Below are 22,910 nucleotides of genomic sequence, written 5' to 3'. Positions count from 1 at the left end.
TTGTACTGGCTTTTAGGTCTTATGGATAGGGTGAAGAAGTAGTTAAACGTTATAAAGTCTGATCAGCTGCTCTAAAGTCAATTTAATTTCCATCCTACTTTTTTCCCCAACTTTTTTTCTTTTGAAAGTTTCAAACCTATACAAAAAAGTTTAAAGAGTAGTACAACAAATACCTGTATATCCTTTACCTAGACTCACTAGTTGTTAACATTATGCTTCTTTTGCTTTTTTGCTTTTTCTCTAACACACACACACACACACACACACACACACACACACACAAATGCACACATTTTTTTTTCCTTGCTGAAGCATTTGAAAGTAAGGGGAGACATCATGGTACTTTATTCTAAATACTTCATCATGCATCGCCTAAGAACTAGGACATCCTCCTACATAAACATAATGCCATTAGCATACCCAAATAATTTAATTTTGATATGATAATATTATCTAATGTATAGGCCATATGAAAAAATTCAGATATACGCAGATGTTCCAGTAATGTCTCTTGTAGCTTTTTAGGAAAAAAACACTGAATTGAGTAAGAGATTTCATTGAATTGTATTTGGTTGTCATGTCTCTTTGTTTTCTTTTATCTAGAACAATCCTCACCTTTTCTTTTTCCTCCTATCTTCCTTCCTTTTTTTTTTTTTTGGTGTTTCAAGACATTGACATTTTTGAAAAGTTTAGGCCAGTTGTTTTGTAGAATGCCTCACAAAATAAATTTGATTGTTTCTTCACAGTTTCAGGCTAAATAGTTTTTTTTCAAGACTGTTACATGGTAGTTATTGTAAACTTTCCATTTGATCACATCAAGAGTAATGTAATGATAATTTGTCCATTTATTGGTGATGTTAAGGTTGATCACTTAGGTTAACCAGACTCCTACATTTTAAAGGTGTCTTTTCCCTTTTATACTTAACTATTAATCTGTGGAGGTGATACTTTATCATTAGATTTTCTGTTTTCCAACAATTTTTTTTCTATACGGTGGTTTTAGTAGCCATTGATGAACCTTGCCTGATTGCATTGGTTGTTGCCAAATAATGGTTTTCCAGTTCTCTCAATCCTTCTACATATGTTTGCTGGCTATTTTCTTTAAAGAAGAGATATGCCTCCTCTCTCTTTTTATTTTATTTTAAAGGAAGATACAAAAAAATATATTTATTTATTTATTTGGCTGCATTGGGTCTTAGTTGCGGTGCGTGGGCTCTTTGTTGAGACATGTGCGCTTCTCTCTAGTTGTGGCGCATGGGCTCCAGAGCGCACGGGCTTAGCTGCCTGGCGGCCTGTGGGATCTTAGTTCCCTGACCAGGGATTGAACCCTCGTCCCCTGCACTGGAAGGCAGATTTTTAACCACTGGAACACCAAGGAAGTCCCTCTCCTTTTATTTTAGTACCTCTATGTACCCAAGGATTCCTTTTAAAAAAATGTATCCAATGTGATGATCTGTTACCATTATTCTTTTTTTTTTTTTTTTTTTTTTTTTTTTTGTGGTACGCGGGCCTCTTACTGTTGTGGCCTCTCCCGTTGCGGAGCACAGGCTCCGGACGTGCAGGCTCAGCGGCCATGGCTCACGGGCCCAGCCGCTCCGCGGCACGTGGGATCTCCCCAGACCAGGGCTCGAACCCCTGTCCCCTGCATCTGCAGGCGGACTTTCAACCACTGCACCACCAGGGAAGCCCCCATTATTCTTTTTGATGACTGAATTATCTCAGATTTGTTTAGTCCCTTCAAACTAGTTCCTGTGGCCTTTGCATATGTTCACATTGGTATTTGGGCACCTTCTTACTTCTTTGTACAATAAGGTGTTCCAGGCTCACCTTGTATATTCTACTTGGAATCAACTATTTTACAGTGGAGCCCTCGTTCATTTTAGTGGAAAATGGTACTTAGAAACCAAAATTTGGGCATTGAATATACTCACTACTACTACTGTTGTTGCTTCTAGGCCCTTTAAATGGTTACACACATACACACACATTTTTTAAAAGAAATCATGAATTTATAGGATACCTTCAATTCAAGTTCAGAACCACAGAGTTCAATTTTACCTTTCCTCAGTTCATATTTGTATCTCCCTTTTCCTACAGGGAGAATTCTGATTCTCAACCATATTAATATATTTACTCATTTAATCTGCCCTACACACACATATGATAGTTTTGGAATTGCTATATACTGATACTCCCTCCTGCAACAGATTTACCAAGTAAAGATTTCTTTGCCACTTTATGTCCTTATAATATATCCCACTAAAGATATATAGTCAAAGAAAGCAGGTGTTCAAAGGTATTTGAATTATTTCTTCTGTGATTATGTTATCAATTTAAAATATAGTTAAGTTCCTACTAAACTACTTTTTAATAGACTTTCTGTAAAATCGGTTATCTGTAAAACTACTAAAGTAGACATAATAATTTAAAACTTTATCATAATATATAGTAATAGGGAGCTCTAGGATAGTTATATCAGATAGAGACTATGCAGTTTTTATCTTTATAAGGCTTTAAATTTGTAGCTCTTTTTTCAAATTGATATAATTTTTTATTATTTAAAATTAGAAATGATGAGATAAATGACATCAAGCAATTCCATTTGTAAGCCAAAACAATTATGTTTGTGAACATTTTAAACAGTGCTCTTCTTTTGACTGATGATACAATTCAAGCATTAATCTTTAACAATAGACATAATTGTTTAGGGTACTTTAACTCATTCCTAAAAAATATGGCTAGTGTTTTCCTGTTTTGACACCCAGAATAGAAAGATTTATGTTATTTGTATGTCCTTGTCCTTTGTATTTGAAGAATGCCAGTTATGACTGTGTTACCCTGTGATTTTTTTTCATGTGTGAATGTTCTCATTGGAAATGGAAAAATATTTCTCTTAATTATTATAGCATTTTTTATTTTTGTTGTGAGACATAACCACATTCAATCTTGAGTTCTGGTTAGTTATAAACATATTGCTTATTAGAATGCAAGGTTAATGGGGACAGGAACCGGGTTTCATGGCTTATTATATTTCCCATAGTGCCTTATAGAAGTAAGTACTCCAATACTTGATGAATGAATAAATGTGATACTTTGTGTTTAAATGACATATAATACTAGTCTCAATAATATGGATGCACCTTTTTCTTGACAAAAGTATCTAATGGAATGGAACTTGGAAAAGGTCTTATTGGTATTTACTTGTTACAAATCTTAAAGTCACTGTGTCTCCCACTGAATTCCTCATCTTCCCTGAGCCTTTTCCTCTTGGGTTCCCTTTTTCTGTTAAAGGTATCATTATCCTCTGAGACATCAGACCTGAAATTTCAGTCACTTTATTCTGTCTCCTGTATGTGGGCATATGAGCATTCATATATTTATATGATGTTGCTATCGTCTCAGCTTGTTGCTTATATCTCCTTATTCCTTACTCCCTTACCAGCACTCTGATTGAGGCACTCATTACCACTCATAACAATCTTCTGATTAATTGAAGGAATTAAGAATATTTAATGTGGAAAAGAGATGATGGGATGGGGTGAAGAGCAGGAAATATGTCTTTGAATATCTGATGGACTATCAAATGGAAGAGGGATTGATTTCAGAGAGCACAGCCAGGACCAGCTACTAGAAATTAGAAGGACATAGACTTTTGGTTCCATATGTCTTTCAAGCACGTGTAGGTGTTTAAAATTAGCTGATAACATGCAGTTGTATGGATACTCTAGAGCAGTTATGTTAGTAGAAAAAAAATAATTTAAGTATTATCAGGCTTTTAAACTTGTAGCTGTATATTCAGCTCAATACAAAGCTCATTATGTACTGAGCTCCCTGTTTTAGGAGTGTTCACTCAGAGGCTGGGTAAATGCACTTGGCTAAGATGTTGTAAAGGAAATCTTGCTGCTATATGGGTGGATGAACTGATTAGCGATTAGTGAGCCTGAACCAGAGAGCAGATCATATTCCTAGGGATAGGAGTGATTTTTTGTTTTTGTTTTTTGCTTTTTAAACTTAACACATTTTCTTTCACTGCTCCTCCCCATCCAAGCAGTGCAAGTTAGGAGAGATTACTGGTAGATTGGAGTGTATTGTGTAGGAAGATGGTCAAGAACTATTAATAGTACTACTTAATAGTTACTAGATGCTTTTAAGTTCCCTTTTTATCCTAAGATTCTGACATCCTTCAGTTCTTAGAGAGGTTAAGTTTATATTATTGATTAAATGATTTAACTCACTATGTTATTTCTTATATGTAGACTGTGTACTTAATAGCTTGCAAAGTTGCACTTTAAAGTATGGAGGCTGCAAACATTCATATTTATCTTGGCCTCATCAGAGGTTACTAAAGTACTGACAGAGTTCTAGAGTATCCATACAACTACATGATTAAAATTTATTTATCAAACTATAGTCAATATTATGTTCTTCTTAGAGGTAAGATCAAGGAATGTCTAAGACAGCCCAGATAACATTAATAGTTCCTATTGTACCCTTGAACCATTTAGGTTGGTTATGGTGATGACTTTACAGTCTATGAACATGTAATACTCAGTGCTGCATATGTGGAGATGTTTGCCTGTAGGAACTTGATAGAAGTCATATGTCAGGATAAGTGTCTATTCAGTACTTAGGTTTTTCCATATAAGTTTCATTTTAGATTTAAGAGAACACCACCTAAGTAGTACCTTTTATTTATGTCATCATTATGAAGTAGCTCTGCATTGATTTAGTGTCTTTAACTGGAGGATGCAATCCTAAAGAGTTCTAAGAATATTTACAAGATGTATCCTTTAGGCAAAACTACCAAGCCAGTTTCTGGATGTGCGTGTCTTACCCTTATTATGTTGCTTGTCCCTTTTTTCAGTCTTTTTGTCTTTATCTCTTACTGCCATCTACGTTGCCTAACTGTTAGCTCTGAAAGAGAGCAATCCAAGTAAATATTTCTAGTGCTCTCCCTATCTTCATATTTGCTACTTAAAAAAAGCGTGCTGGGTTTACAAACTGAACATTTTTAGACAAGTTCAGGGCACGAAGATAGAAGACTGGCAAGTATAGGAAAAGCAAAGGAATAGAAATGGATACAATAGTTGACATTTCTGTAAACAAAAAACTGAGATGGAGAAAAGAAATAAGAGAGCAGAAATGACAGACCAACATATTGAGAGACATTCAAGGTCAGACAAGAGATTGATATTTGTCACTAAAAATGCAAGCAGGTAGAAAAGGTTACAGTAGATGAAAAACTTCCTCACAGTTCAATTTATTTGATGGCGTAGCTAAAAGCACATCAAATATTCGAAATCAATATCTATATTTCTTTTGCTGCAAAATACCATTTGGGGAAGATGCCCAACGATACACAAATCCTGGAATTCTGCAGTGTTTTTACTGGTTGTGCTGCGTGACTGAGATATATTCTGTAGAATCAGTCCCCTAAAGTTCTGTCAGGAGTTTTTACTGGCTTTAAATCCTCAGTGGATAAAATATTCTATTTATTGCTATATGGGGGAGGCTGATTATCCTTATCTGCTCTTCAAGGACATCGATTTGAGTACCTTTTACATTTATCAATTTATAATTTATCGACTATCTTAATGTGTGGTTGTGGTTAGAAAAGTGACTCTCTAAAAATGACATTTGGGTCTCAACCGATGATTTTCATATCAAATGTTGTAGTTCTGTCTTCCAAAACAGCTCTGTTTAGTCTTCACTCTGCACTTAAAATCATTAACAATAAAGTTGAGGAATGAACCTCATCTAGTGGCTTTATCTATGTTTACTGAGGTAAAGAGTTTTCTCCTCTTTAATGCTATTATTTTTAAATTGAAAATGGAATCATCAATGTAAACAGCAAACAGAAATATGGAAATGGTGGATGATAAAATTTGTTGTAGTATGCGTTAGTGAAGAATGTCTACTTGAAAAAGTGTTACCAATTTCTCTAAAGTTTTAAGAAATAAACCATAAATCCCTTCTAAAAAGTATTTGGAAATTGTGGAGAATGTTATTTGGGTGGTTTTTTAGACTGAGGCTCTGACAACACTACATAAAATAACCAAGAGTTTTGGTGTATCTTTTTTTTTTTTTTCCTGGAGCAGTCAAACCATGTATTTTAGGTATCACAGGAGATTGAAATATACTGGATAATGGGTAAATCATCTCTTCACTTTATAATTGATAGACTAGTGAATTTTAATTCATTTTTAATTTTTTTTTAAATCAGGAAAGCTTTTGGAAAGGGAATTTGTAGGTGAGGATAGTTTAGAATTGTGGTTTCTTCACTTGTATGTTTTTTTTTTTATAGTTAAACTAAAAGTACTGTTTGTCTTGCCTTTCCCTGACTTTTCTCACACAAACAAAAAGGAAAAATTTTTTTCTTCATTGATTTTTTAAATTATTATATACATTTTCTTCGAGCTTTATTGAGATATAATTGACACACAGTCCTGTATAAGTTTAAGATGTACAGCATAATGATTTGACTTACATACAACATGAAATGATTATCACAATAAGTTGAGCTATCATCTGTCATCTCATATAGATACAAAATTAAAGAAATAGAAAAAAATTTTTTTTTCTTGTGAAGAGAGCTCAGGAGTCACTCTCTTAAGTTTCATATATAACATACAGCAGTGCTAATTATATTTATCATGTTAATTACATCTCTAGTACTTATTTATCTTACAACTGGAAGTTTGTAACTTTTTTTTTTTTAAATAACTGGAAGTTTGTACCTTTTGACTACCTTCATCCAACTCCCCCTCTGCCAACCAGAAATCTGATGTCTTTTTCTATGAGTTTGTTTGTTTTTGAAGTATAATTGACCTAAACACTGTTAGTTCCTATTAACATAGTGATTTGGTATTTTTATACATTTTAAAATGATCACCACAATTAGTCTAGTTACAGTATGTCACCATCCAAAGATATTATGTAATTATTAACTATATTCCCTATTCATACCTGAGACTTATCTAAAGAAAATATTTTAGTAGACTGAATGGATGCAAGTATTAATTTATGCTTTTTCCTCTTAACAGATCTCACCACATTTATTTTTAGGAGAAAAAAAAATTATGAGTTAATAAGGGGTAGCCTCCAAGTCATTTTACTCAGCTAAAGCTGTTCTGGGGAATTACATTGAGGAAGTTAAGTTTTGTAAATGACTAAATAGCTGAATCTGATGTCTTTGAGAAACACAAGAATAATGTTGTTTATCTTAAAAAGGAAAAAAGCACTTTGTCTCAGCATTTTTATCTTTCTCATAGGCTGTTTAGGAACTTTGTAATAGAATGTCTTCTCTGTAGATTTCTTAGTTGAGCAGTTTAAGTTGTTTTTGTTAGAATTTAACATAACCTGGACACATTTGTAATTTCCTGTGTTAAGCTTTTCATTTGAGTGATTTATTTTTGAATAATTCTGTTATTATTTTACAAGAGGCTCAATGTAAACAATTTAATAAAGAGAAGTACAAACAAGAAAGTAGAAATGACTTTGCATAATGTCAGCATAGAGTCTCAACATAAATCATACCTTGTTAAATAAAGCTTCTCCTAATGTTAAAAAAAATGATATTGCATCTCTTAGAGATTTCCACTTTTAACATTATGGGCTTCTTTTTTTTAGAATATTTATTGGAGTATAATTTTTTTATATTGCTGTGTTAGTTTCTGCTGTATAACCAAGTGAATCAGCTATACGTATACTTATATCCCCATATACCCTCCCTCTTGTGCCTCCCTCCCAGCCTCCCTATCCCACCCCTCTAGGTGAACACAAAGCACCGAGCTGATCTCCCTGTGCTATGCAGCTGCTCCCCACTAGCTATCTATTTTACATTTGGTAGTGTATATATGTCAGTGCTACTCTCTCACTTTGTCCCAGCTTACCCTTCCCCCTCCCATGTCCTTAAGTCCATTCTCTATGTCTGCGTCTTTATTCCTGTCCTGCCCCTAGGTTCTTCAGAACCATTTTTTTTTTAAGATTCCATATATATGTGTTAGCATATGGTATTTGTTTGTTTCTTTCTGACTTACTTCACTCTGTATGACAGACTTTAGGTCCATCCACCTCACTACAAATAACTCAATTTCGTTTCCTTTTATGGCTGAGTAATATTCCATTGTATATATGTGCCACATCTTCTTTATCCATTCATCTGTTAATGGACACTTAGGTTGCTTCCATGTCCTGGTTATTGTAAATAGTACTGCAGTGAACATTGTGGTACATGACCCTTTTTGAGTTATGGTTTTCTCAGGGTATATGCCCAAGTAGTGGGATTGCTGGGTTATGTGATAGTTCTATTTTTAGTTTTTTAGGGAACCTCCATACTGTTCTCCATGGTGGCTGTATCAATTTACATTCCCACCAACAGTGCAAGAGGGTTCCCTTTTCTCCACACCTCTCCAGCATTTATTGTTTGTAGATTTTTTTATGATGGCCATTCTGACTGGTGTGAGGTGATACCTCATTGTGGTTTTGATTTGCATTTCTCTAATGATTAGTGATGTTGAGCATCCTTTCATGTGTTTGTTGGCAATCTGTATATCTTCTTTGGAGAAATGTCTATTTAGGTCTTCTGCCCATGTTTGGATTGGGTTGTTTGTTTTTTTGATATTGAGCTGCATGAGCTGCTTGTATATTTTGGATATTAGTCCTTTGTCCATTGCTTTGTTTGCAAATATTTTCTCCCATTCTGAGGGTTGTCTTTTTGTCTTGTTTATGGTGTCCTTTGCTGTGCAAAAGCTTCTAAGTTTCATTAGGTCCCATTTGTTTATTTTTGTTTTTATTGTCCTATAGATTTTGGATTGTCGTGTTTTTGTTTCCATTTGTCTCCAGGTATTTTTTGATTTTTTCAGTGACCTCAAAGTCATGCTAGTAAACATTGGTTGTTTACTAGCATATTGCTTAGCCTCCATGTGTTTGTGCTTTTTTGCAGTATTTTTCTTGTAGTTGATTTCTAGTCTCATAGCATTCTGGTCAGAAAGGATTCATGATATAATTTGGATTTTATTAAATTTACTGAGACTTGTTTTGTGGCCTAGCGTTTGATCTATCCTGGAGAAAGTTCCATGTGCTTTTGTAAAGAATGTGTATTTGGCTGTTTTTGAATGGTATGTTCTCTATGTATCTCTGAAATACATTTGATCTAATGTGTCATTTAAACCCCTTTTTCCAAATTGATTTTCTGTCTGGATGATTTTCAGTTCATGTAAGTAGGGTGTTAAAGTTCCCTACTATTGATGTTATTGTGTTACTTTCAGTTTCTTCATGTCTGTTAATATTTGCTTTATGTATTTAGGTGCTCATATGTTGTGTGCTTATATATTTACAACAGTTATATCTACTTCTTGGACTGATTCCTTGATCATTATGCAAGCTCCTTCTTTGTCTCTTGTAGTCTTTGTTAAAGTCTATTTTGTTTGATATAAGTGTTGCTATCCTGGCTTCCATGTCCATTTGCATAGAATACCTTTTTCCATCCCCTCATTTTCAGTCTGTGTCTTTAGATCTGAAGTGAGTTTCATGTAGGCTGCGTATGTATGGGTCTTGTTTTTGTATCCATTCAGCCACTCTCTGCCCTTGTTTGGAGTATTTAGTCCATTTACATTTAAAGTAATTATTGATAGCTATGTAATTTTTGCCATTGTGTTAACTGTTTTGGGTTGTTTGTGTAGTTCTTTTTGTTCCTTTCTTCTTCTTTTGCTCTTTTCCCTTGTAATTTGATGACTAGCTTTAGTGTTGTATTTGGATATATTTTTTTCTGTGTATCTATTGTAGTTTTTTGCTTGGTTATTACCATGAGGTTTATATATAGCAATCTCTATATATTTATATGATTGTTTTAAGTTGCTGATTTCTTAAGTTCAAACACATTTTAACAACCCTGAATTTTTTCTCCCCCCACCACATTTACTGTTTTTGACATCATATTTTACATCTTTTTGTTTTGTATATCCCTAACTAGTTATTGTGGATGTAGGTGGTTTTACTACTTTTGTCTTTTAACCTTCCTACTAACTTTGTACTTGGTTGGTTTACTACCTTTATTGTATATTTGGCTTTACCAATGAGACTTTCCTTTTGTAATTTTTATGTTTCTAGTTGTGGCCTTTCTTTTTCATTTAGAGAAGTCCCTTTAACAATTCCTGTAAAGCTGGTTTGGTTGAGCTGAGCTCTTTTGGCTTTTGCTTGTCTGTGAATCTTGATCTCTCCATCAAATCTGAGTGAAAGCCTTGCTGGGTAGAGTCTTCTTGGTTGTGGGTTTTTCCCTTTCATTACTTTAAATGTATTATGCTACTCCCTTTTGGCCTGCTGAGTTTCTGCTGAGAAGTCAGCTGATAGCCTAATGGGAGTTCCTTTGTAGCTTGTTGCTTCTTCCTTGGCTGTTTTTAATGTTCTCTTTATCTTTAATTTTTGCCAATTTAGTTACTATGTGTCTTGTTGTAGTCTTTTTTGGGTTGGTCTCATTTGGGACTCTCTCTGCTTCCTGGACCTGGACGTCTGTGTCTGTTTCATTTCCCAGTTTAGGCAAGTTTTCAACTGTTATGCCTTTCATACATTCTCTGCTTTTTATCTCTCTCTTCTTCTTCTGGGACTCCTGTAATGTGAATGTGAGTCATTGTGCAGAGGTCTCTTAAACTGTCCTTGTTTCTTTTTCCATTCAGGTTTAGTGATTTTCACTACTTTGTCTTCCAGTTCACTGATCCATTGCTTATATCATGCAGTCTTCTGTTGATTTCTTCTGTTGTATTTTTTATTTCAGTTACTGTATTTACCTCTGTTCGTTCTTCTTTGTATTTTCTTTTTTTATTTGCATTATTTTATTTATTTATTTATTTTTTACATCTTTATTGGAGTATAATTGCTTTACAATGGTGTGTTAGTTTCTGCTTTATAACAAAGTGAATCAGTTATACATATACATATGTTCCCAAATCTCTTCCCTCTTGCGTCTCCCTCCCTCCCACCCTCACTATCCCACCCCTCTAGGTGGTCACAAAGCACCGAGCTGATCTCCCTGTGCTGTGCGGCTGCTTCCCACTAGCTATCTATTTTACATTTGGTAGTGTATATATGTCCATTTCTTTGTATTTTCTAACTCTTTGTTACAAACTTCTAACTTCTCTCTCTGTTCATCCAATCTTCTTCTGAGTTCTTTGAATATCTTTATGATCATTACCTTGACCACTTTATTGGTTAGATTGCTTATCTCTGCTTCCTTTAGTTCTTCTAAATTTTATCTTGTTACTTTATTTGCAAAATATTTCTCTGTTTTCTCATTTTGCCTAATTTGCTATTTTTATTTTTATGTATTTGGTAGGTTGGTTATGTTTCCAGCCTTGGAGAAGTGGCCTTGTGTAGGAGACATCCTATGCGTCCCAGCAGTGCACTCCCCTGTAGTTACTGGAGCTATATGGTCTAAGGGTGCCCCCTTTGTGGGCTGCATGGGTCCTTCTGTTGCAGTGAGCTGGCTACTGTGGTTGGTCTGGTTGGCATGACTGGTCCCCAATCTGTTTCTTTGTCAGGCCCTGTCTTGTGCAGAGGCTGTTGGCTCCTGGTTGGTGGGGCTGGGTCATGAGGCACCTGACTGCAGAGCCCCCAGTGGGTCCTGGGGCTAGTGCTGTCCCACTGATGGGTGGGAACTGGGTTCTGCTGTGGGGCTGGGGGGTCCTGGATCTATTGTCAGCCTGCTGGTGGTCAGGTCCATTTTCTGGCATGGCTGGCTGCAGGGTCTGGGGTGTCCCAAAGCTGATTTTTTACCCACTTGTGTGTTGGGCCAGATCCTGGGGAGGCTGGCTCAGGGGCCCAGAGTATCCTAGAGCTGGTGTTGGCTTGCTGGTTGGCAGGGCCAGGACCCAGTGTGTCCTGTGGGTGGTGCTTTTCTGCTGGTTGGTGGGCTGTGTCCTGATATGACAGGCTGTGGGGCTGTGGTGGTCCTGGGTCTGGTGTCTGCCCTCTGATGGGTGGGTCCATAGCCCATGGGATTCTGGTGCTGGTGCCCACCCACTAGTGTCTGAGGTCCTGGGGCTAGTGCCAGCCCACTGGTTGGTAGAGCTGAATCCTGGAATCTCTGGCTGTAGAGCCTGGGGATTACAGAGCTGGTAGCAGCCTGTTGGTGTGGGGGGTGGGGCGAGGCCCAGGTGGTCCTGGGGCTAGTGCCTGCTCATTGGTGGGTGAAGCTGGGTCTCAGGGTCTTTGGTTGTAGGGCCCTGGAGGTCCTGGAGTTGAGGTGTTGGCACACTCGTGGGTAAGGCCTGGGCCCAGGGAGTTCTGGGGCTGGTGACTGCCCACTAGTGGGTGGGGCCAGGCCCTGGGTTCTCTGGCTGCAAGGCCTGGTGGTTCCGAGGCTAGTGCCAGTGCACTGGTATGTGGGGCCAGGTCCTGGGCCCTCTTCTGTACAGCACGGGTCCTGTGGCAGCTGTGGGCTCGGGGGAGGGGGGTCTTAAGGTAGCTGGCCTGCTGGTGTGTGAGGCTGTGTCTCTGCCTGGCTAGTTGCATGGCCTTAGGAATCCCATTACAGGTGGTGACGTGCTGGTGGGAGGGGCTTGGTTCCAGAGATAATAAGCGAGAGGGAGGAGTCCAAAATGGTACTTGACAGCACTGGGGTCCTCGCGGTAGAACAAGCTCCCCAAAATGGCTGCTGCCAGTGTGTATGTCCCCAGGGTGAGCTCTAGTTGCCTCCTGCCTCTGTGCCAAGATCAGCAGGTAGGTCTGACACAGACTCCTTTCAAATTACTGCTTTTGTTCTGGATCCCAGAGAGTGTGAGGTTTTGAGTGCGTCCTTTAAGAGTGGAGTCTCTATTTTGCACAATCCTCTTTCTCTCCCGAAAGTAAGCCCTACTGGCTTCCCAAGCCAAATCTTTTTGGGGGCTTGTTTTCCTGGTGCAGGACCCCTGGGCTGGGGACCGCAGTGTGGGGCTTGGACCCCCTTGCTCCTTGAGGAGAAACCTCTACAACTGTAATTATCATTTTGTTCATGGGTCACCCACCTTGGGGAATGGGTCTTTAGTGTACTAAGTCTCTGCCCCTCCTACCCATCTTGTATGTTTATTTCTTTATACCTTTAGTTGTAGAAGATCTTTTCTGTTGGTCTTCTGGTATATAATCAATAGTTGCTCTGTAAATATTTGTAATTTTGGTATGCCTGTGGGAGGAGGTGAGCTCGGGGTCTTCCTACTCCACTAAAGAGGCCACCCAGATGCATCTCCTATGCATTGCTGAATTTGACTTACTAATATTTAGTTGAGGATTTTGCAGCTATGTTCATGAGAAATACTGGTCAGTAGTTTTCTTTTCTTGTGATGTCTTTGGTTTTGGTTTTAGGGTAATGCTGACTTCATAGAATGAGTTTGGAAGTATTCCCTTTGCTTCTATGTTCTGGAAGAAATTGTAAAGAATGGACATAACTTCTTTCTTAAATGTATGGTAGAACTCAGTGATGCCATCTGGGCTTGATGCTTTGTGTTTTAAAGGTTATGAATTATTGATTCACTTTAAAAAATAGATATAGCTGTATTCAGATTGTCTGTGTCTTCTTGTGTGACTTTTGGCAGACTGTCTTTCAAGGATTTGGTCCATTTCATCTGGGTTATCAAATTTGTGAGCATAGAGTTGTTGATAATATTTCTTATTGTTATTTTAATTTCTGTGGGAGCTGTGCTGATGCCTTCTCTTTCAGTTCTGGTATTAGTAATTTGTGTCTTCTCTCTTTTTTCTTAGCCTGGCTAGAGGCTTATAGGTTTTATTGATCTTTTCAAAGAAGCAGCTTTTGGTTTCATTGACTGGTTTCATTCAATCTCTATTGATTTTTTTTTCTGCCCTAATTTTTATTATTTCCTTTTTTCTGCTTACTTTAGATTTAATTTGCTCTTATTTTTCTGGTTTTCTAAGGTGGAAGCTTATGTTATTAATTTTATCTTTCTTTTCTAATATATGCATTCAGTGCTATAAATTTCTCTGTAGCCATGCATTTGTTGCATCCCACAAATTTTGATACTACTTTTTCATTTTCATTTAATTTAAAATACTTTTCAATTTCCCTTCTTTGACCCATGAGATTTGAGATTTCTTCTTTGACCCACGAGAGGTATGTTGTTTAAGCTCCAAGTATTTGGGGATTTTTAGGCTATCTTTTCATTTTTGATTTCTAGTTCAACTCCACCATGATAAGAGCAAACATTGTATGATTTTGATCCTTTTAAATTTGTTAAGGGGTGTTTTATGGCCCAGAATGTGGTCTATTTTGGTGAATATTCTGTGTGAACCTGAGAAGAATGTGTAATCTGCTGTTGTTAGGTGAAGCAGTCTGTAGCTGTCTAGTCTGTAACTGTTTTCCACCCCCCCGCCCCGACAAAGGCCCCTTGGAGGGGTAGTCTGTAGCTGTTGATTGATGCTGCTTTTGAGCTCAATTATGTCTTTACTGATTTTCTGCCTGCTGAATGTGTCCATTTCTGATAGAGAGGTGTTAAAGTCTCCAATTATAACAGTGGATTAATCTATTTCTTCTTACAGTTTGGCCTCACATATTTTGATGCTCTCTGGATATCTTTTTTTTTAAACTTTTTATTGGATATCTCTTTATGGTGATAAATATAGGTCATAATATGTATCATCAACAGATATTTGTGTCTACTAGCACTCCTGTGTGCTAGGTGTGAGGATACAGTAGTGAACAAGACACATTCTCTGCCCTCAAGGAATTTATTATCTGAGAAATAATTTTGTAAAATGCTTGTTACCTCAGGCTTTCCAATATCTCTTGTGAATATGAAAAAAATATTAAATTCCTTTAATGTGCATTACTTTGATCTAGTAAGGTTGAAAATATTTTCATATGTTTATTGGTCCTTTTCTTTCAGAATGCTTGTCTTTTTTTTCCATTTAGTTTTTTTTTCTGATTGATTTTTAAGAGCTCTTTGTATATTATGGATATTAACGTTTTGTCTATACAATATGAATTGGATTTTTTTCTTAATTTATGAATTGCAAGTCAACCTTGTTAATGCTTTCTTTTTCTTCTTCCTGTACAGAAGTTTTCTTTTTTATGTGATTACATTTTCCTTTCTGATTTCTAGTATTGCATACCATGCTTAGAAAGGTCTTTTCTACAAGACTGTTAAAAACATTTAAATCAATACTTCCCTGTAGTATGTGCAAACATGCCATGTGTTTGCATTTGCATTTACTTCTGTGATTGGTCTAGAATTCATAATGTGTGAGGTAGCTTTATTTTTAAACTGACTAGCTTATTATTCCAGTACTATTTACTAAATCAGCTATCTTTTCTCATTGATGTGAAATATCTCTTGTATCAGTGACTAAATTCTCAAATATATTTGGATTTATTTCTGTACTCCCTGTTATGTTTTACTCAGTGTCATCCTTTGCTAATAAGATCAATAAATTTAAGTATTACTAAACTTAATTACTGTAGTTTATAATGTGTTTTAATATGCAGTAAGGAAAATCCTTTCCTCATTAGGAATTTTTGGTTCCTTTTTAAAGTGTTTTAATTTATAGTACTTTCTAATATGGTTCGAGGGATCACCTTTCAAAATCATCTCTGCTCTAAAAAGTTAGGATTTTTAGAAACAGCCATTTAAATTTTCGATATGGAAATAAAGTGGGTTTCTATCTTTATAGAAGATTGGAATTCAATTTTAGTTATATGGAAAGTAACTATACTGAATTGTTAAACTAATAACGGCTTAGTTAATTTGACCTTATGATAATAATTTTATTCTTTTCGTGTACTCTATATAACAATGGCAATAAATGCATTCTTATAAAATAGTTGAGATGTTCCAAAAACATTTCAAATGTTTCAAGTTTGGGGTAAAATTACTCTGAGTAAATAACCTATAAGTAGCAGGAGTTTGAAGTAAAAATAACAGTAAAAGAATAATTTAACAATTTATTCCACTCTCAGTTCCTTGAGGTTAGTATATTTGTCTCATTAATTTCTGTATCTGTCACAGCATCTTACCTTGGTTATTTATTTAATTATTTATTTAGGAGTCTTTATCTAATACACAGACTTTCCCCATAGAAAATGTCTCATTTTGTCTTCATTTTCCCCCAGCACACTTGAAAGGCATGTTGACTTTCACACTGTTGCTAAGGACTGTCCAGAGTGTTCCTGGTAGCTGGTATTGGGAACTCTTTGAACCAAGGTCCTCCCTGTGGCCTACTTTCTTTCTGACTTAGAAAGAAAATACATGCATGTACATTCTCTTATTTTATTTTTATTTTTTAATTTATTCATTTTTATTGAAGTATGGTTGATTTACAATGTTGTGTTATTTCAAGTTTACAGCAAAGTGATTCAGTTATACATACATACATAGGTCTATTTTTTTCAGATTGTTTTCCCTTATAGGTTATTACAAAATATTGAGTATAGTTCTCTGTGCTATATAGTAGGTCCTTGTTGGTTATCTCTTTTTTATAGACTGGTGTGTATATGTTAATTCCAAACTCCTACTTTATCCCTCCCCTGCCCCTTTCCTCTTTGGTAACCATAAGTTTGTTTTCTTTGTCTGTGGGTCTGTTTCTGTTCTTTATGTAAGTTCATTTGTATCATTTTTGTTTACATTGCACATATAAGCAATATCATATGATGTTTGTTGGCTTGCTTCACTTCATATGATAATCTCTAGGTCCATCTATGTTGCTGCAAATGGCATTATTTCATTCTTTTTTATGGCTGAGTAATATTCCATTGTATATATGTATCACATTTTCTTTATCCATTTATCTGTTGATGGACATTTAGGTTGCTTCCATGTCTTGGCTATTGTAAATAGTGCTGCCGTAAACATTAGGGTGAATGTATCTTTCGAATTATTTTTGTCCCTATATATGCCCAAGAGTGGTATTGCAGAATCATATGGTAGTTCTATTTTTGGTTTTAAAGAACCTCCAATCTCTTCAGTAAGTGGTGCTGGGAAAACTGGACAGCTACATGTAAAAGAATGAAATTAGAACACTCTCTAGCACCACACACAAAAGTAAACTCAAAATGGATTAAAGACCTAAATGTAGGACCGGATGCTATAAAACTCCTAGAGGAAAACATAGGCAGAGGGACTTCTCTGGTGGCGCAGCGGTTAAGAATCTGCCTGCCAATGCAGGGGACACAGGTTTGATCTTTCCAGGTCTGGGAAGATCCCACATGCTGTGGAGCAACTAAACCCGTGTGCCACAACTACTGAGCCTGCGCTCTAGAGCCCGTAAGGCACAACTACTGAGCCCGCGTGCCACAACTACTGAAGTCTGCACGCTCTAGGGCCTGCGTGCTGCAACTACTGAAACCCGTGTGCCTAGAGCCCGTGTTCTGCAACACGAGAAGCCACTACAATGAGAAGTCCGCGCACCACAAGGAAGAGTAGCCCCCACTTGCCAGAACTAGAGAAAGCCCATGTGCAGCAACAAAGACCCAATGCAGCCAAAAAATAAAGCAAAACAAAACAAAACAACCCCCCCCCCAAAACATAGGCAGAACACTTTTTGACATAAATCGCAGCAATATCTTTTTGGATTTGTCTCCTAGAGTAATGGAGATAAAAACAAAAAGAAACAAATGGGATCTAATTAAATCAAAGTATTTGCATGCAAAGGAAACCATAAACAAAATGAAAAAACAACCTACAGATTGGGAGAAAATATTTGCAAATGATGTGACCGACAAGGGATTAATCTCTAAAATATACAAATAGCTCAATATAAAAAAAACTAATAACCCAACCAAAAAATGGGCAGAAAACCTAAACAGATATTTCTGTAAAGAAGACATACACATAGCCAAAAGGCACATGAAAAGATGTTTGACATTGCTAATTATTAGAGAAATGCAAATCAAAACTAGAAATGAGGTATCACCTCACACTGGTCAGAATGGCCATCGTCCAAAAGTCTACAAACAATAAACACTGGAGAGGGTGTGGAGAAGAATGGACCCTCCTACACTGTTGGTGGGAATGTAAATTGGTGCAGCCACAATGGAGAACAGTATGGAAGTTCCTTACATTCTCTTATTTTAAACATTTTATATTTAGAAGATTCATGGTTGTTGGCTTTTTAAAAATAAAATTTATATATATATTTTTAATATCCATTTGGCTGTGCCGCATCTTAGTTGTGGCACACGGGATCTTCGTTGCGGCATTTGGGATCTTTTTAGCTGTGGCATGTGGGATCTTTAGTTGCATCATGTGGGCTCTTAGTTGTGGCATGCAGGATCTAGTTCCCTGACCAAGGATAGAACCAGGTCCCCCTGCATTGGGAGCTCGGAGTCTTAACCACTGGACCACCAGGGAAGTCCCTAAAAATAAACTTTTTAAATTCTAAAAATTATGTGTGTGCTTTGTATAAGATTTGGAAAAGGTGAGCGATAGTGATAAAAAAATAGCCATATGCAATTTGTCAGGGAAACTACTGTGAGCAGTTTGGTATACTTTTTTTTTACCCCTTCACCTCCCCCTCAGCCTACAGATAGTATTGTGTGATACATAAAGTTTTAGATTTTGCATAGTTTCCCCGTTTTCACAGACTTTTTGTAAGCATTTTTTTTGTTTTTTTTTTTTGTTGTTGTTGTTGTTGTTTTGTTTTGCGGTACGCAGGCCTCTCCCGTTGTGGAGCACAGGCTCCGGACGCACAGGCTCAGCGGCCATGGCTCACGGGCCCAGCCGCTCCGCGGCATGTGGGATCTTCCCGGACCGGGGCACGAACCCGTGTCCCCTGCACCGGCAGGCGGACTCTCAACCACTGCGCCACCAGGGAAGCCCGTGTAAGCATTTTTAATGGATATATAACCCATCATGTGGATGCACTATATATAATCACACATTTTATAAACTTTTCTCCTTTTTGCTTTTCCAAATTTTGTTAAATAATGCACTTTTGGGAGGAAATTTTTTCTTTATTCTAGTTGTCAGGTAAAGAATTCTAATTACAGCAGGTAAGACTACTGCTTATGTTTCATAATTTATCAGTTCACTGATTCATTTAATAAACATTTTGAGAAACAGTTGTGTGCCAGACAGAATTTAAGGACATTTGAAAAGTTTACTGTCTGGTGTAAGAGGCAGGTAAGAAGCAAGTTATTACAATACAGTGTGATGAGTGCTGTGATAGAGGAAGACATAGGCTCCTAAGGAGCTAAGAAGAGGGGCTTCTGTCTTAGTTTGAGGTTGGGAGGAGGGTAAAAATTTTACTAATCTTACCAGAGGAGGAGAAACTTAAGCTGGGTCTTAGGGACTCATGATAATAAGACAGTCAAAAAGTGAGGGTGAGCAGGAAGGCATTGTAGGTGGAGGGAAGAGCACATGCAAGGCATGGAGGTACTAGCATGTCAAGTTTAGGAAGCTTTAATATTAATATTAAAAATGGCTTTAGGGCTTCCCTGGTGGCGCAGTGGTTGGGAGTCCGCCTGCCGATGCAGGGGACACGGGTTCGTGCCCCGGTCCGGGAGGATCCCACATGCCGCGGAGCGGCTCGGCCCGTGGGCCGTGGCTGTTGAGCCTGCGCGTCCGGAGCCTGTGCTCCGCGGCGGGGGAGGCCGCGACAGTGAGAGGCCCACATACCGCAAAAAAAAAAAAAAAAAAAAAAATGGCTTTAGTATATAGTGCATGTGAGGGAGTGGCAAGAGAGAAAGCTGAGTAAGTGGGCAGATGTAATTTCATGAAGGGCTTTGAATATCATCCTCAAGGCTGGGGTGCCATCATGGTCGAGGCACAATCCTTGAGAAACATGTTTATAGTTCTAACTCTTCATTTGTACATCAGCAATTCTCAAATTAATAGCTCTCACCCAAACCTCACCTTTGAGCTCCAGAGCTATATATCCAACTGCCTTGTTGGCCTCTCTAGTATGTTTAGAATGTAAGTATCATGAAAGCAAGTATTTTACTCCCTTTGCCCTAAGCTATATCTGCACTACCTAGAACAGTGCCTGGCAATAATTTATTGAGTGATTAAATAAAAATGAATGATTCCCTACTATATCTCAGAGCCATCTCAAACTCCACATAAATCCAATTCATGATCTTCTCCCTCTAACCTGCCCTTCTCCTAATGTTCCCTATTTTTAAAAATAATTTAAAAAACATTTTATTTAGTTTTGGCTGTGTTGGGTCTTCTTTGCTGCACGCGGGCTTTCTCTAGTTGTGGTTGTGGGGCTACTGTTCGTTGCAGTGTGCAGGCTTCTCATTGCCATGGCTTCTCTTGTTGTGGAGCACAGGCCCTAGGTGCGTGGGCTTCAGTAGTTGTAGCACATGGGCTCAGTAGTTGTGGCTTGTGGGCTCTAGAGCGCAGGCTCAGTAGGTGTGGCATGTGAGCTTAGTTGCTCCGCGGCATGTGGGATCTTCCTGGACCAGGGATCGAACTGTATCCCCTGCTTTGGCAGGCGGATTCTTAACCACTGAGCCACCAGGGAAGTTCCCCTAATTTAATGCTCCCTATTTAAGTGATTGGCACCAACTATTTAATTTCACAAGCCAGAAACCTGGGTGTATCTTTGACATATTCCTCTTTCTCACCTTTCACATCCATTTTCTCACTGAGACCTAATGAATTCTTGACGTTTCTTCATATGTCCATTTCTCTCCATCTCCACTGCTCTAGTCCAAGCTACCATCTCTCTCCTCATCCTATACAATAGTAGTAAACTCTCACCCTTTACTCTTGTCCCTTTTCAATCTGTTCTCTGTGTTGGAGTCAAAAAAACCAAACCCACAGAATCTGATTCTGATATTCCTGTTTGGAACCAGTTGCTCTTTGGATAAAGAACAAAACCTTTAACATGATCTACAAGGCCCTGTGTGCTCTGGCCACTGTCTAACCCAATAGCCACATCTCATGCCACTTTTTTGGATTCTGTTCTTAGTTACATTGGCTTTTTAAATTCTTCCAGTGGACCATGCTTTCTTCTGTCACAGTTATAATGTATAATTAGTAGCTTCTAATACATATTATAAAACGGAATGCCTATTGTCAGAGAAACAAATGTATCAATACCTTTGAGTTGATATTTATAACCCTGAAAGGATAATGTTCTGTGTGGCACTCTTTTCTTGAAAAGAAAACTGTCTGTGAATTATTTCAAATAAGCTCAAACATTTTCAGTTATAATTTGTTCCTCTTTCAGATTACAAATCACGTATCTCAGTTTTCCCTCAAGTAAGTTAAATACTTATAAACTACATTTATTCTTATTTTAAAGTAAGAAAACATTGTTTGTAAATTTAAGCCATTTGATTTTTTTAAAAAATGCTGCAGAAGGAAGCAAGGATGTATTGGAAATATAGGAAATGCCTTAATTAAAAAAAACAACTAGGCTTTATATGAAAGTAGTGACTTAATCAGTATAAGTGGAAGCCTCCATTCTGAAGATAGTTGCCATTTCTTATACGATTTCAAATCGCCTTCTCTGATTACAAATGAAATAAGTCTTGAATAGTCTCACCAAAACTGACTTGTGTTACTAAGTTATTGTTCTTAATTGTGAGTGTCTGGGGGAGTTTATTGTTTGGTTTTGTGTGATAATTTTTATTGTTGTATATAAAATATACAACAATAAAATACATTTTGTAATTAAAATATTTATAGAGTATATTGTATTCTATTCTGTAAAATGAAAAATTGATTTGCTCATTTCCAGTTCAAGTTGTATTTAATCACTTAAGTAACTTTAGCAGATAGTGCACCATATAATATGTACTCATTACTTATTTTTCTTTATCTTCTTTTCTTTATGTCAGAACAAAAGTCTAAACTTACAGAAGAATGCAATCAAGTGATGGCTTTTTCTTTAGAATCTGAATATGGAGGCCACAGGAACAGATGAAGTTGACAAGCTGAAAACTAAATTTATATCTGCTTGGAACAACATGAAATATAGTAAGTATCAAGATTTGAAAACTGTATAAGTCCAAAGAAATATTTGAAGACATGTATTATCTCCCTTATTAAGTCACTGGCAATTGTTGAGATTCTCTTTGAATGAAATATTTCTGTAAGGAATGTAGATAAGAATACTGCCTGAAGAAAGAGCCAAATACCATCATAAACATTACTTAGAAACACAGGCATATCATGTGGTCCTTTAAAAAAGAAAATTCCAAAGAAGATAGAATTTATTCAGGTGATAATAATACCTCAGGTTTTCAGACCCAGCATCAGGCAACCTCATGTGTGAACCAGGAAGCAAGCAAAATAGACCTCTGAACACACAAAGCAGACCATTTAAAGTTCACATGCTGATACGTATGACTTTCTTCTAAGAACACACTCAGATCCTTATTTTTAACTTAGTTACTCTTGGTTTGCATACAAATCCAATAAGGATCATATGGTGGTTTTGAAGCCCACTTAAGACTAGAAACAAATTGGAGATGAAAAATCCTTCAAAGATGGAGAAATACTCAGCAGAACCAGTTTCAACCAGAAGAAGTTCATATCCATAAGATAGGAATGATAAAATTTAGTAAAACCCCTTGACAGTGCAAATTTAAGTAAAACACAATTGGCTGTTGGCTCCTGATTCACTGGAAGTCATGGCCAGCTAGCTATTTAGACAGTTAAAACTTGATAATAACTTGGCATTGTATTTTGAAGATTATAGACATTAATTTTTTGAAAAATTGAGATTAAAATCATATACTACTAAAATTCACCTTTTTAAAGTGTATGATTCAGTGGTTTTTAGTACACTCACAGGAATGTACAACCATCATCACTATCTAATTCCAGAACATTTTCATCACCCCCAAAGGCTACCTTGTACCCATTAGCAACTACTCCCTATTCCTCCCCACCTCTCTCCAATCCCTGGCATCCACCAGTCTACTTTTTGCCTCTCTAGATTTGCCTATTCTGGACATTTCATATAAATGGTATCATATA

At 37.0% G+C, this 22,910-nt stretch overlaps 1 protein-coding gene across 1 annotated transcript in view; it reads left to right on the top strand.

The window, feature by feature from the left end:
* The window catches only part of ATG4C (autophagy related 4C cysteine peptidase), an 87,739-nt gene that overhangs the window by 5,352 nt on the left and 59,477 nt on the right, over nt 1-22,910 (top strand). The window contains exon 2 of the mRNA XM_081225793.1: nt 21,767-21,905. Within this exon, the coding sequence (XP_081081919.1) occupies nt 21,830-21,905 (76 nt within the window). The 5' untranslated portion in view covers nt 21,767-21,829. The remainder of the gene's footprint in view (nt 1-21,766; nt 21,906-22,910) is intronic.

Source organism: Mesoplodon bidens (assembly GCF_964165515.1).
Source record: "Mesoplodon bidens genome assembly, chromosome: 2".
NCBI lineage: Eukaryota > Metazoa > Chordata > Mammalia > Artiodactyla > Ziphiidae > Mesoplodon > Mesoplodon bidens.
Note: the sequence above shows the minus strand (reverse complement) of the source record. Positions and strands in the feature narration are given on the sequence as shown.